This window comes from Pelophylax lessonae, assembly GCF_965119305.1.
Source record: "Pelophylax lessonae genome assembly, chromosome: 12".
NCBI lineage: Eukaryota > Metazoa > Chordata > Amphibia > Anura > Ranidae > Pelophylax > Pelophylax lessonae.
The window spans coordinates 116563832-116579149 of record NC_138779.1 but is presented as its reverse complement, the minus strand read 5'-3'; the positions used below and the strand labels follow the sequence as shown (position 1 = coordinate 116579149).

General features: G+C 40.4%; 1 protein-coding gene and 1 long non-coding RNA gene across 3 annotated transcripts in view; one reads left to right on the top strand and one right to left on the bottom strand.

The window, feature by feature from the left end:
* Positions 1-2177: 2177 nt before the first annotated feature.
* On the bottom strand, positions 2178-14585 carry LOC309567752. Its single transcript, XR_014225960.1, has 2 exons — positions 14485-14585; positions 2178-2405 (listed from the first exon to the last, which is right to left on the bottom strand). It is a non-coding gene; the product is annotated as an uncharacterized lncRNA (long non-coding RNA).
* The window catches only part of IL11 (interleukin 11), a 37689-nt gene continuing 30923 nt past the window's right edge, over positions 8553-15318 (top strand). Inside the window, exon 1 of one of the 2 annotated variants that reach the window (XM_082273197.1) lies at positions 8553-8668. In XM_082273197.1, the coding sequence (XP_082129323.1) occupies positions 8662-8668 (7 nt within the window). In that variant the 5' untranslated portion in view covers positions 8553-8661. Of the gene's footprint in view, positions 8669-9374; positions 9541-15318 lie in introns of those variants that run through there. The other variant, XM_082273198.1, reaches the window with a different exon arrangement.

The following is a 15318-nucleotide window of genomic DNA, read 5'->3' as shown; positions in this document are numbered from 1 at the left end:
TTTTCGTCAATGGTCATCATTTTTCCATCAGTTTTTCATCAATAGTCATAATTTTTCCATCAGTTTTTTATCAGTTATCATCAGTTAGGCCCCTTTCACACAGGCAGACCGTTCAGATCCACCTGTTAGTTTTTCAGGCGGATCTGAACGGATGCCCCATGCATCTCTATGGGGCATCAGCTGTCAGCAGAGACATGTCCACTGACACCCGCTGCCATCCGATCCGATCCGGTCCGTCAAATCTGGACGGACGGAAACCCTATTTTCCATTCGTCCAGCGGATGGGATCGGATGAGATCGGATGAGAATGGACAGGCGGTCCGTTCTCATCCGATTCCCCTATAGAGAACAGCGGGGACCTGACAGCTCCATCTCTGCACACAGAGCGGATACAGAGCTGCCACCCGCCTGCTCAGCGGGGGATCGGCAGGTCGATCTCCCGCTGAGAAAAACGGAGTCAGCCGACGAACTCCAAGTGTGAAAGGGGCCTTATTCATCGGTGGTCATCAGTTTTTCATCAACGGTCATCAGTTGTTCATCAGTTTTTCATTAGTGGTCATCAGTTTTTTATCAGTTTTTCATCAATGGTCATCGGTTTTTTTTATCAGTTTTTCATCAGTTTATTTTACATTCACTACCAATGCAAAAATGGATGAAAAACTGACCATTTGTCAGTTTACACCTGTTTTTCATCCAATCCGTTTTTTAGCGGAGGAAAATCAGAGCTTAGGGGCTCTTTCACACAGCCCGTCCGACGGCAGCTCTGTCTCCGCGCTGTGTGCAGAGACACAGCTGTCAGTTCCCCATGCATCTCTATGGGGGAAATCGGATGGGAACGGACCGTCAGTCCGTTCTCATCCTATCCTATCCGATCCACTGGACGGATGGAAAATAGGGTTTCCATCTGTCCAGATTTGACGGATCGGATGTCAGCGGACATGTCTCCGCTGACATCCGATGCCCCATAGGGATGCATGAGGGGAGCGTTCACATTCGCAAAAAAAAACGGAAAGGCGGATCTGAACGGTCCGCCTGTGTGAAAGGGGCCTTAATCAGTTTAAAAAACAGATGATAACAGATGAGAATGTAAACTGATGTAAATGAATGATCATCCATTTACATCTGTTTTTCCATAGAGATGCATTGATGTCCGTTTTTTATCTGTCAACGGATGGATGGATGAAAAACAGATAAACGGACACCATGTGTGAAAGCGACCTTACTCTTGGACCAATAATATGGACTGGGATTTGGGAAAAGACAAGTCTGGACTCTGACTTCAACAAGGGAAGCAGGTATTGGCATAACTGATCTTTCTAACTTTCAGGGCTACCGGGGAGCCTTGAAAATAGTTTAAAACACATACAGTTATTGCTGGTGTCATTTTCCGACCATCACTTCTACAGGTACACTTTATTCTCTGTTCCATTGTAAAAGGTTTCCATTTAGACCCAAGTCTCCTCTGCCTTGGCTAACTAGAATTCGCATCTCCACCCAATCTGACAAGTCTTTGGGGAAAGACTGTACATGATGGGAGAACATATAACACAGGTCTTATTGGAGGACAGCAGCTACTATAACCGCTTGAAAATGTTTTCTTTCTTCTAGAGTTTCTCTTTAATGTAATTTTCTTCTTTACTTACACGCAAAATACTTTTTATTATAATTCCTTTTTTTGTCAGGACCGCGCAATTGTCAGTTAAAGTAACGTAGTGCACCATCGCAAAAAATGGCCTGGTCAGAAGTGGTTAAAGTGGTTGTAAACCTCAGACATGAAATATGAACAAAGCGTATCCCTCTATAGTGTGTGTTTGTCTCAATCCAGAGCACTAATTGTTATTTCTGTCTGCTGCTTACTTCCTTTACTATCAGCATGAATCACTTCTGACACGTTTTCCTGACACCAAGAGAAAAATGGTGACAGGGGAGGAAGCTCCAGCTGATTGACAGCCTCAGCTCTGTCCCTGTGTGCTGTGTGGAGGGGGTGTGTCCCTTTCTTCCAATCAGCTCTCATTCCTCACTGATGTAACTTCAGCTCCCACCCTCTGCTTTTCAGAGCTGAAAGAACCTGTGTGAATTCTGCACTTTGAATGGATGTAGAGAAGAAAAGACTGCAGATAAACAGGTATAACTTATGTAGGAGGATTTGGCTCATCTCTGTGTATCACCTGAGGCCACTCACGTCACTGGGTATATGTGAGGGATGAGAAATGCTTTAAGCAGTTTCTTATGAAAGATGTATTGTGATCATAATAAAGACATAAAGGAAAGTATTTTGTAATTATTACAAGCAATGTATGGTGAGGTAGAAGAGGGGCCTACACCAATTTTATATCACTTCAAGCATGAACACCAGACTTCAGGTATGTCATATTCTTCAAGAACACAGCACAGCCAATAGTAGCCTATAACAGAAAAATACATAGAATAAGCATTTTAGATATTTTAGTGCAAACAATATTAAAAATCATCAATTTTTGCATCAAACAAAGGCATAATCTGCAGTTGTATTGCAAAACAAAAAAAAAAAAAAAGACAAAATGTTATATAATTATCAGCAGGGCAGTTCTGTTTAAACTGGAAAACAAACAGATAATAATCATTCTGTGTTAAGGAAATGGCTTTCTGGGAAACCAATTTATAATCCTGAATCTGTGACAATACTGAAAGTATATCTAAACCCCCAAAAAAGAAAATGATAGCATTGCAGCTTACCGGTCCTTAAAGAGGAGTTCCAGCCTGTATAAAAAATAATTAAAAGTCAGCAGCTTCAAATACTATAGCTGCTGCCTTTAATACAAGGACACTTACCTGTCCAGGGAACCCACGATGTCCACACGCAAAGCCGATCCGTCTATTGGGTGCAGGCGCCGGCATCTTTACTAAGGGAAACAGGAAGTGAAGCTTTGCTGCGCTTTCTGAATGGTCCTGCTGTTTTCTAGGACCTGTGTGTGTCTCCCAGAAGGCCGGAGGGGCCACAAATGACATAGGTCGCCATGGTGCCCTTACATGGAAGTGGGAGTGGGTACCTGTTTTTGGCAGGTATCCGCCCCCCCTCGAAAGGTGCCAAATGTGGCACTGGAGGGGGGAGGAAGAAGATAAGCTGAGCTTTCACTTTTGTTTGGAACTCTGCTTTAAGGCTAGGTGCACACTAATGTTACAAACAAATGGCCACTGCCCCCCCTCCCTCCTGTAACTGGCCTTCGCAGCAAGGAGCATATGGAAGGGTGACGCGTGTAAAACACAACCGAAGAAACAGTGTTTGTGTTAAAAACTAACCCCCTGCTTTTACCCTCCCTGGCGGTCTGATTATGTCAGTAATAATAAGTGGTATGTCAAAGCAGTACATTGTTTTGCATGGAAATCTGTTTTATATTAAAGGCCTGTAATTCTTAGGAATAAAACAGTAAAAGTGAATAAAAATTAATAAATGAATTAATAAATGAATTAAATAAATTGATTAATAAATGAATAAATTATAAAAAAAAAAAAGGAATAAAACAGTAAAAGGGCAGGCAGGGCAATGGACAAAACTGAGGTGAAATGGTTACAGTAATGTAATCCCAACAGATTACAATGTATTATGTCATGTTTTATGTACTTTTCTTTTAATTTCCCGCCCAGTTCCGCCCCACTGTGTCATGGCGCTCCCAGGGAAGTGAACCCGGAAGACGGATGTCGGTGTTCTATCAGAATACCGCTAGCTATCAGATTCTGCAACCAGAAGTGATGTTCGAAAAGAAAAACTTACTGCGCATGCGCCATGCGATCCAACATGGCCGCTATGCATTCCAATTTCTTTCCTAATGTGACAGAACATGAAGACATCTTCTTACACCCACTCAAGTCTTGAATTTTACATTTATTTTACCAGTAAACTGACCTCATAGACTTAATAACAGTATTACATTTCTATTATTATTGTAATATAGTAAATATAGTGAGAAACCTGCAGGTAGAAGGTGGCGATGGCCATCTTGTACACCCCGCACTGCTCAGTAACAAACTGATTATATAGGAAAACAGACTATTTCACTCGGTCGCAGTGAAATAGTCTATTTCAGTAAATAAGATGAGTTTACTGCTAAAACTAGTCTGAAATTCAAGAGTTGCTTGGGTGTAAGAAGATGTCTGCTGCTGCCTAATTTCATAAAATATTTGGGACTTTACATGAGAAAAGCAGGTCATGCTATTGGTCTCCATCCCTGTATATGAAAAAACTGGGGTCAAATCAGACTGCATCCACCAAAAAACGCACGAAAATCGCACGGTTGGACTTTAAATGAAGCACCAGCCTGTAGGCAAGGCGCCTCCATCCCTGGTTACATAAACAATGTAGGCTATGTGGGACTTTAGGTGAAACACCAGCAGGTAATGCCCAGCGTCTCCATCCCTGTATCAGAAAAAATGAAGGTTGAAAAGGATTAACAGAGGTGCATGGAAGCCAGCAAGCCCCCAGTCTGATTCCCCCCCCCCCCCCCAGTCCGCCTTCGTTTTTTCTGATACAGGGATGGAGACGCTGGGAATTACCTGCTGGTGTCTCACCTACAGTCCCACATAGCCTACATTGTTTATGTAACCAGGGATGGAGGCGCCTTGCTTACGGGCTGGTGCTTCATTTAAAGTCCCACCGTGCGATTTTCGTGCGTTTTTTGGTGGATGCAGTCTAATTTGACCCCAGTTTTTTCATATACAGGGATGGAGACCAATAGCATGACCTGCTTGTCTCATGTAAAGTCCCAAATATTTTATGAAATTAGGGATGGAGGCACTGTGCTTTACAGGCCAATTGCCTCATATAAAGTTCAATCTGTGTTTTACACTGCATCCGCCAAGGGGTTGGAGGTGTAAGCTTCTCAGCTGGTCGTTTTCAGTTTGTACCATCGCAATAACATCGCTTTTAGAGTTTTGAGATACTAGACCAGTCATGGATGGGGGTGGGTTGGGGGAGGTTTGGGCTGCTCCCTCCCACCTGCCTCCTATCCACCCATTAGCAGCCATGTGTTCCCAGAGTAGAGACACTCAAATTAAAAGTGTTAGAACTGCAGGTAAAACAGGGTGCCGTGTAGTGGCCCTGCAGCTTACACATGTGTTTGAAAATGCGTGTCAACTCAACCCCTGTTCTTTATTTATATCATGAGACAGGTCTACTTGGCTGGTGACGGACTGGGGGGTGAGTACATCAGACTGGGGGCTGGCTGGCTTCCATGCTCCTCTTTTAATCCTTTTCAACCTTCGTTTTTTTCTGATACAGGGATGGAGACGCTGGGCATTACCTGCTGGTGTCTCACCTAAAGTCCCACATTGCCTACATTGTTTAGGAAAGGGAGTATGTTAGGACTACATAACACCTCCCTCTGTTCTCCTGGAGGAGGTTTTTTTTTTTTTATAGTAAAGGGAGATAGCAGAAACAATGCTAACTGACAACAGTCCAAAGGCTGAGTACTGGAAGTTACCAGCTCACAAGATTCCTGTGCGGTTGTAAAGTCTTGTGAAAGAGAAAAAAGTTTTCTCCTGCAAGGCAATAATATAATGTGCTAGTATAAATCATATACTAGCACATTATGAGAAAATCACCTTGAAACAAAGCCCTCCAGCAGGGCACTGTCACCACTGCGGGTGCTTCCATCCTCACCCAGTCTTCCTTCCGGGTTCGGGGATTCCGGCCACCTGACTTGATGAGCCATGATGACGTCACTCCCACGCATGCGTGTGTAAGACTCGGTCACAGCACACAGCTCTGAAGGAATGGCACGGGTATGCTGTTCCTTCAGGGCGCATGTGCTGGTGACGTCTCGCCTGAATATCTTCTAAGCGGTGTAAGTTTAGGAGATATTAATTTTACCTACAGGTATTCTTTATTATAAGCTTACCTGTAGGTAAAAATCACAAATGAGAGTTTGCTACCACTTTAGGGTGTATTAGTCAGGGGTCTCAAACTGGCGGACCTCCAACTGTTGTGGGAACTACAAGTCCCATCATGCCTCTGCCTATGGGAGTCATGCTTGTAACTGTTAGCCTTGCAATACCTCGTGGGAATTGTAGTTCTGCAACAGCTGGAAGGCCACCAGTTTGAGACCCCTGATTCCAAGCTATATTGTCACCTATGATAAAACTGCTTGAAAGGCCACTTCAGCGTGCCTTACATCCCATTGCAGCATGATGAATACTGACCAATATGAACAAGCTTTCACCACAGAAAATCCCATTTATTTGCATTCAAAATGATTGATCATTTGTACCAAATCATATTATTATCTATCTTTGCAATACCAATCTTTTTAATATTGATCATAAAAGATAATTTAGGGTGGCACAGTGGTGTGGTGGTTAGCACATTCACCTAGCAGCAAAAGGGTCGCTGGTTCAATTCCCAACTATGACACTACTTGCCTGGAGTTTGCATGTTCTCCCTGTGCCTGTGTGGGTTTCCTCTGGGTACTCTGGTTTCCTCCCACACTCCAAAGACATGCTGGTAGGTTAATTGGCCCTAGTATGTGTATGTAAGAATGTGATTTAGGGGACCTTAGATTGTAAGCTCCTTGAGGGTATGGACTGATGACAAAGTATATTTAAAGTGCTATATAAATTGCCAGCGCTATATAAGTACCTGAAATAAATAAACAGCAGACGGGCATCCTGGTCACAGATATGCGTGGGTTTCCTCCAGGTACTTGGGTTTCCTCCCACACTCCAAAGACATGCTGGTAGGTTAATTGGCCCTAGTATGTGTATGTAAGAATGTGATTTAGAGGACCTTAGATTGTAAGCTCCTTGAGGATATGGACTGATGACAATGTTTATGTAAAGCGCTGCATAAATTGACAGCGCTATAGAAGTACCTGAAATAAATAAACAGCAGAGGGGCATCCAGGTTGCAGAAATGCGTGGGTTTCCTCCCACACTCCAAAGACATACTGGTAGGTTAATTGGCCCTAGTATGTGTATGTATGAATGTGAGTTAGGGATCTTAGATTGTAAGCTCCTCGAGGGTAGGGACTGATGTGAATGTACAACATATATGTAAAGCGCTGCGAAACTTGATGGCACTTTATAAGTACCTGAAATAAACAAACAGCAGATGGGCACCCAGGTTGGGTTTGTGCCAATCGGCATTTACCAACACAGACAAATAAATTTATAAAAATATATAAACTTTTTACAAAATTATTATTTTTTTTTTTTCAGACTGTTAAAGTTTTAGGAATCATTCTGTGCCAGTCGGCAGTTACCAACACAGACATGTGCCAAAATTAATTAATGAAAATATATAAACTTTGTACAAAATTATCATTTTTTTTTTCAGACTGTTAAAGTTTCAGGAATAATTTTGTGCCAATCTGCAGTTACCAACACAGACATGTGCCAAATTAATTTATGAAAATATATAAAACTTTGTACAAATTATTATTTTTTTTTTCAGATTGTTAAGGTTTCAGGAATCATTCTGTGCCAATCGTTAGTTACCAACACAGACATGTGCCAAATTAATTTATGAAAACATAAAAACTTTGTACAAATTTTTTTTTTTTTTCAGATTGTTGAGGTTTTAGGAATCATTCTGTGCCAATCGGCAGTTACCAACACAGGCATGTGCCAAATTAATTTATGAAAACATATAAACTTTGTACAAAATTATTATTATTTTTTTTCAGAATGTTAAGGTTTCAGGAATCATTCTGTGCCAATCAGCAGTTACCAACACAGACATGTGCCAAATTAATTTATGAAAACATAAAAACTTTATACAAAATTATTTTTTTTTTTTTTGGGTGCAATAAATGAATTGGATTTTGATATCCCTGGGAATAAAGATCCTAACCACTAATCCTGCCTGTAACTTCCTTTAGAAAGTTTAATCTCAACATTAACTTTTTTTTTTTTTTACCATCTTTAGAATGAATATTTTCTAGCATGTCTAAATGATTTGCTGATCTAGCTTGTATGTTATTGTGTACCTAAAACACAATCCCCCTGTATGAAATGCCAGTATTATAGGAGAGAATCATGGCATAGGGATAGGACAGTGTATCTTCAATGACCTTATCAACCTTTCCCCCCCCCCCCCCTTCTCTGCTCCATCCCGAAGCCTCCCTCCTTCTTTTTTTTTTTTCGACGTACGTACATCTTAAAGAGAGCAAGTACATTTTAGGAGAGTGTGTCATAGCTGTTTTAATGCATGCCGCCCATGCAAATTTAACTTTTAGGAAGGAGGGGTCTGGGTAAGGGTATTTTTTTTTCTCAATGGAAAAGATGTGACTCAAGATGTGTCATCTTTTGAAAAAACACACATACAAATAGTGCGACTTGCTTTTCCTTCATCAGTGGTGTATATAAACCCCCAATTTGTAGTGGTGTAAGTTCACAAGCTCACACACACATCCCCACTAAAGTCACTCACACTCACTGTCTCCCTGGATGAGACGTTGTCATTAGTGAACGCAGGAATTCCTATCTGCTTTGGCTGCAACTCCTACCTCAGAGCTGGGCAGCAGGTGAATTAAAGTAGAACACTGACAGACAACGGGAACGCCACTAGCAAGGATAAACGTATTGCCGAAATAGCCAAGAGAAATTAAAAAAAAAAAAATATAACAACATTTTCAAACAATTTCAAACAAGAACATTTGCAGGACAGCATTTACCAAGCAAGACAAAAATATGAGAAGTAAGTGAAATGTTTTTTTTTTTATTTCTACTTTTTTTTATTTCTACTTTTATCCCATGTTTATTTCTCTGTGCATTTTGGCTGTTCTGGCTTTATTATTGTTTGGTCCTAAAATTTGATCTATGCCTAAGGGACAAATAGTTGGAGACGTTATTCAGTTGGGATGTTGAAAGGCATCTGAAATGTTGTGATTTTGGGCCATCATGAGGAGGACTACTGCTACATGGTACCCAGAGAGTCAGAAGTCACCTCTGCAGCAGCCAGCGCTTTCTGAACTCATAGCGCCGCCTGCTGGCCGCACTTTGACATTCCGCCTTCAGCTGCTACTTTCTTTCCAAAAAGGGAGCAAAGCCAAATGAATGCCCCAAGTCATTTTAGGAAATTGTAGATTGTTAGACTTGTTATAAATTACATCTATTACTTACAACGTTATCTAAAGCTGCTGTCAACGGCTGTTGATGTAGATAAACAAATTCAATTTGATTTTTTTTTTTTTTTGTATTTAACGCTGGCTGATCGCAGTGTTTTCTAAAGTTACACTTGTCAAACGACATTGCCAAGTAGGATTCTGCTGAACTCTAAATTCTATAAATGATCTCATTTCGTTGTCTGGTACAAGACTTTTAAACTGCAGTAAGGAGTTACTGGCGTGCATTCCTTAGCCATTATTACTAAACATCTGCAGCAATAACAAACAGTTTGCTGGCTCCCTTATCATGTGGACGCTGAATTCTCACTATTATCCCCCAGTGGGTTTGAAGGATTAGCATAGCATGGGCTTTTTTTTGTCTGGCATGCTGAATGCAGAGAGGAGACATCCTCTGCTCATTCTGAGCTCGCTGGAGCAAGTTAAAGGGACAACAACCAGACTGGTAGGTGCAATCCATTCATTGAGACGGATGCAAATATATACATATCATTAAGTCTAAAGGCTTATGCACAAAAGAGAATTCCTTTCTCTGTTTCTATTTATTGTTGTTTTAATGCATTAACCTACTTGATACTTGCTATATATTGCATTTTCAGCTTTGGGTATTATATATCTTATTATACTTTTTGATGCATTTTAGCTAGTTTACTGTACAGGCTTATTTTACCAAGGGGGGTTGTAACGTTCAAAGTGCATAACCCTTAGCAACCAAGCATCTTTTATTGTTTTTTTTTACATCACTTTAGCTTTCTGCACTGGTTTAATAATTGTGCCTGTATTTGTTAACATGTAAGGCATGCCTTTTGAGGTTATATTAGGTGACTTCTGCTAAGTACAATAGCTCCCGCTATAAATAAAAGAAGATTTTCCACAAAATACATCAAACAAAGACGCGAGGCTCTGAAATCCACCATCTCGCTCCCAGTTTTGGAAGGCGCGGGTACTTAAGCATCTGGAAATGCCATCAAAGAAGTACTGATGGGGATTTCACAGCCAATAAGCTACAGCGGGCAAGGCACTACCTATCAGCAAGCAGATACTGGAATATACAACAAGCAGCGCTTTGCCTGGCTGTCTGGCTCGGGGAAAGCACCATTAACAAATTAACACAGGGCAAACAGCCATTGTAAAGATGAACTTCACAAAATAGCTTTTCTCACTTGACTGACCTCCAGACGTTCATTTCAAAGCAGCACATCTCTTAAAAATACATTTCTTTCTCCTACTTTAAAAAGATAATTGCCAAGAAAAGGCATTCGTGGCCACCCATCTCAGCAAATCAGATTTTAGCTATTTTTAGAAATAATGAAAAACCATTGGCGATAGGTTGCTCTAAGCTAACTGCACTTTGCATATTGTTCCTTGGTAAAAAGAGACTTTGGGGTTGATTCATTTTTTTTGCACAGTCCGGAGAAATTAAACATCAATCATGTTCACTGGAAGTTCTTGTTTTAATTTCCACTGCCCATGACTGGGTGTTTGATGTCAAGCCAAACTCAATGGGGGTAGGTGAAGAAAGCTACTTCTTTTCTAAATCACCCTATTTATCTAGGATAAGCTATTTACAATCATTTAAAAATTAGTCTTAATTAAAACCAACCGAAAACGGAGGTGTATAGCATGATACCCAAACTTTTTTAAACACGTGTGACTCTTGAAGGCAGTAGAAGGGTTAAGTATGAACTTCACAGCATGTCCACTAAGCATGTGAGCGTTTTTTGGAGTATTTAACAAGCACATTAAGTATGTGAAGCAGATAATCATTATTTGGGGATCCTTAGAAGTTGGATGTTTACCCTCCCTAAGGAATTCAAAACGCTGAAACTCTCCTTTTATTGTAGCAGTAAAAAATGTGCAAAGGAAAGTACTTAAAAACTCAAGACATTTGTTTTTTTAAATGGTATTGGGGGGGGGGGGGCATCCACTCCTGTGGCCATTATGAGAAGATTATAGGTGAAAATGCTTATTCCTTCTGTTACTCTGACTCCAAGCTAAAGATCCAATTTTTTTAACTGATGTCAGCAATCAAACCAGGCTATACTTTCCCACTGTAGACCCATTAGACATATTCTGTTTTATAATCAATTTAAAAGTCTTCTGAAGTTTTTTTTAAGAGAATCCTGTGCAATATTTTCTGTTATGTTATATTTTGGCTGGTTTTATAAAACAGTAGAGATTACCTGTATTTTATATCCTGCAGTTGACTTTTTTTTTTTTCTATACAGTTGACATTTAAATAATTTGGCAAGCATTTAGCTCAAGCATGTTCCAAGTATAGATCTATTTAAAGTGAACATGCTATAAAAAGCATGGAGGTTGCAATTGCTGAACTAGCTGAAAATTCTAGTTTCTTTGGCTACTTTGAGCCACTGGTTTAGAAGAAGCAAGGAGAAAAGGAATTCTGACTTTTTCCTGACTTTTCTGATTTGCATATTTGTTGCAGGTCAGTGACTCAAAAACACTGAAGCAAGGGTGTCAGCATAACAGCCAGGCAGCTAGCATGTCTGGCAAGGAAAGGATAGCAATGACAGCTCTGGTATTTCTCATATGACAGGTTTTCTTTAGGCCAGTCATTGGCTGTTCAGAAGAGCATGCTGGTATGAGCAGTGCAGTTGGGGTAACAAATATTTGCATGTGCTACTCTCAGACAGATACTCACAGGTAAATACTATCAGATATACCCATTGCATGTTGGCATGTGCATTGGGCATATTGGACTGAACTGAAGCACATTATATATATATATATATATATATATATATATATATATATATAGTAAAATGATATGCACTTCTGCCCAAAATGCCCAACATACATACAGTATATGCATAGACATGATTTTATTTTTATGAAATTTATAATAATTTATTATATTATTATGGAGTATAAAAATTACTCGTATTACATACAACAGTGAACTCTCATTTAGACTTTATCTCCTATAACACCTGGGACAACAGTGGTTGCTTTGTGAACTTTTGCATAGCGTTATGCTGACGTGATGTGATATTAGTACGCTAGAAAAATTCTGTCAACGGTTTCAGTAGAAGTGACACATGTTCACACGCAGCTTTTGTCTTGTGGTGTATTCTTCTCTTGGCTTTTAAGATTGAAACACTTATTTATTCTCTCTGCCAGAATGATCAGTTGAGCGTAAGATTCTAGATTATAGGGGTATACCACAAAAACATGCATGTTGCGGTTGAAAATGTAGAAAAAAAAAAACCTAGTTAGACTGGGTTCACATATGTGTGAACATGATGCGGATTTCACTGCATCCAATTCGCACAAGGAGAGTGTGACTGGCTCTCAATGAAGCCAATTCACACAGGTCCGGGGCAGCAGCAGAGTGGATTACAAAAGGATCTTTTGTGTTTTTGAGTCTGGTTCAGGTGCTAATTCAGGCAAAAATTTGAACCTGAATCGCACCTGAGCCGGTGAACAGGAATGCACCGGACCCCAGGCATAAAACTGCGGGCGCACTTATGTGAACCATGCATTTTTGTAGCCAGGCCTATTCCTTGCACCACATCTGGCAATGTGTTAAAAACACCCCTCACAAAGAAGGTGAGAGGATCCAGTTAGGGTGGGGTGCCTTGGTGGCTGACACTGGAAGATAATAATGATTGGTTATTGGCTAGCTGGATTGTGGATCTTTAGTTGACCCGGGCCTGTCTCCACATGGACCATACATAAACATGTTAAAAGATTTGTTAATATATTAGAATACCAGTTCCGAAATGTCTTTGTATTTCAATTTTTAATTCTGAAACACTGGATATTTACCATTAATAGTTTCCACCTGGCTTCACACTTGTGAGAGATGTATATTTCACCAGGTGTTCATATAGACAAGTGCTGAGTACCCACTGAGGAGCTTTCACGAGGAAAATTTGGGGCCCATTTACTTCTTTGCAGTGTGCTGAATGGCGTAATAACATTCCTTGCATTAAGGCAGCCCAATAAATTGAATGAGCAGCCAATGCACCCCAACGTAAGGCGGGTACCATGAAGCGCTAGTTTAAAGGGGTGGTAAAGTTTGATGTGTGGTCCTGGAAACAGCTATGAGCAGCTGAAAAAAAAAAAAAATGAAATCTTCCCATTAAGGCCAAGCTTGGCTTCACCCCACCAGCCTTCCAAGTTTGCCTACTGATTTTGTAATGAGCTAGGTGACTCACTAACTAACAGGGAGGTTCAAGAGGCAGAAGAAAGTTGGATTATGTAGAGTATTTCATATACAGTATCTAAATTTGCCTCAATCCATCTATTGTTCTGACGTGTGGCTTCAACTGATGGTAACGTTTGCACAACGCTATGCCTGAATTGCTAAGTTTTGTGACAAGGTAACTTTAACGCAGAACTCCACAGTATAACTGCAGAAAAAGGTCATGCTCAGTTTCAGATTGGCATATGCAACATTTTTATGTTTTTATAACAATGCTAAATCTTTCTGTACAGAGTTCTAATTCTTTCCTTGTGCAGTGAACTTCCAATGTGGCTGATATGTGATGTTAACTTAACCGCCAGAATTCAGGTTCCCAACATTCCTTAGGTTTGATAGACATAGGTAGCGGGTAGATATCGAAATCTATTTAACAGGTAAAGATTTGTAGTGATGGACCAATAGGAATGTATGGGGGGCAGTGCTTACCCGCAATCCCCGACACTAATAGAAAGGGTTGCAGCCTTGCCTGTCAGAACGGCCCAGTATTCAGCCATGGTAGGATGGTTTGGGAGGCTGGTGCAGGGATGTTACCACTAGGTGCCTGCACCAATTTGCCACCCTTTTCTGTCCGATAATCAGATACCTCCCTGAAGTACTCCAATAGAGAAAGAATAGAATTATATAATTAATGGGACCCATCTAGGCTCTAAGCAGGGAATGCCACAATAAATTTAGAAAGGGGGAGCATCAACATTGTCAATATTTATCTGCAGTGTCACCTACTCAGAATATCTAACCAGTTAATTATCTTTGGCCCAGGGACATCCCACTGACCAAACGAGAGTTCTGGAAACGTAACATCAAGCATAGATATCTTCTTTCACCACGTCTGTAAACATTTTATTGCCTGCCTGGAGTTCTGCTATAAAGTATTTAAGTATTTAAAATAACTTTTTTTTGTTCTAATATCACATATAGTGACCCTAATTTGGATGTTGCCACACAGCATACCAATGTTGCTTTTTTATATAAACTGAAACCTCATACAGCATCAAAACCAGAAAGTCCTGTGCCCCTTATTGCATTGCAAACTGTATTTATCTCTTCTTTTGCTTCCTCCTGTATTGTTTATGTGACATCACCAGTCATACAGACCTCCCTGGTCACTTCTCCGCTGACATCCCCCCCAACAGAGTTTACATAATAAACTTCTCTACGTACCTTTTAAGAAGGGGCTTGCACTGAGCTCCTTTCCAGAGGGCCAGGAAGCTGTTGTGTCTGAAAGCAGCAGGAGAGGTGGAGTCCACCCTGCAATCAGCTCTGTCCCAGCTGTTCATTGCTCATAGCCAGCACACTCCCTTCCCTCTAATGTGATCTGTCTGTACACTTTATCCAAATCAACGATCATCCAGGTATTCTACACAACAGGGAAAATGACACAAATGATCAAATGATATTACTGCTGCAATATAACATTTGAGAACAACATATCTGTAGGATACAAAATCAGTTATTTTTCAGTAGTAGTGTGTTAAAGTTCCAGCAGCCTGTTGAAAGTAAATTAAGTATTTAGTTTGAGCAATTTTGCCCATATAAAATGAGTGATATTTGGGTTAAAGAGCGGAGTACATGGACTGCTTCCTCTATAAATTCCCGTACCTCCCCACTTTTTTTGTGATGAAAAAGGTGGACAAGGCACAAAATATTGAGGCAAAGTACACCCCCTTGCCTCACTTCTGAACAAACAGACTTCCAAGAGTTAAACCCAACAGTGCTTATTTTTCACCCTTACCTTTCCTTTATGCTAGCATTTTTAAAATACCCAATGCAATAATTTAGAGTAAAATAATCATTTTAGTATTTGAAAGTTAATTTTTACAGGTCTGTACATGAGACCTAAAGTTGGCAGTTTGAATTCAAAAGAGGAAACTTTGGAGTCCCTCCAAATGAGGGACTATTACAGACATGTTAAACCTCTGGAATAAAGCAGAAGTCACCCATTTTTTAGACCTCTTTTTCTAGTTTCCCCGCAATGTTTGAAAAATTTTCTTCCCG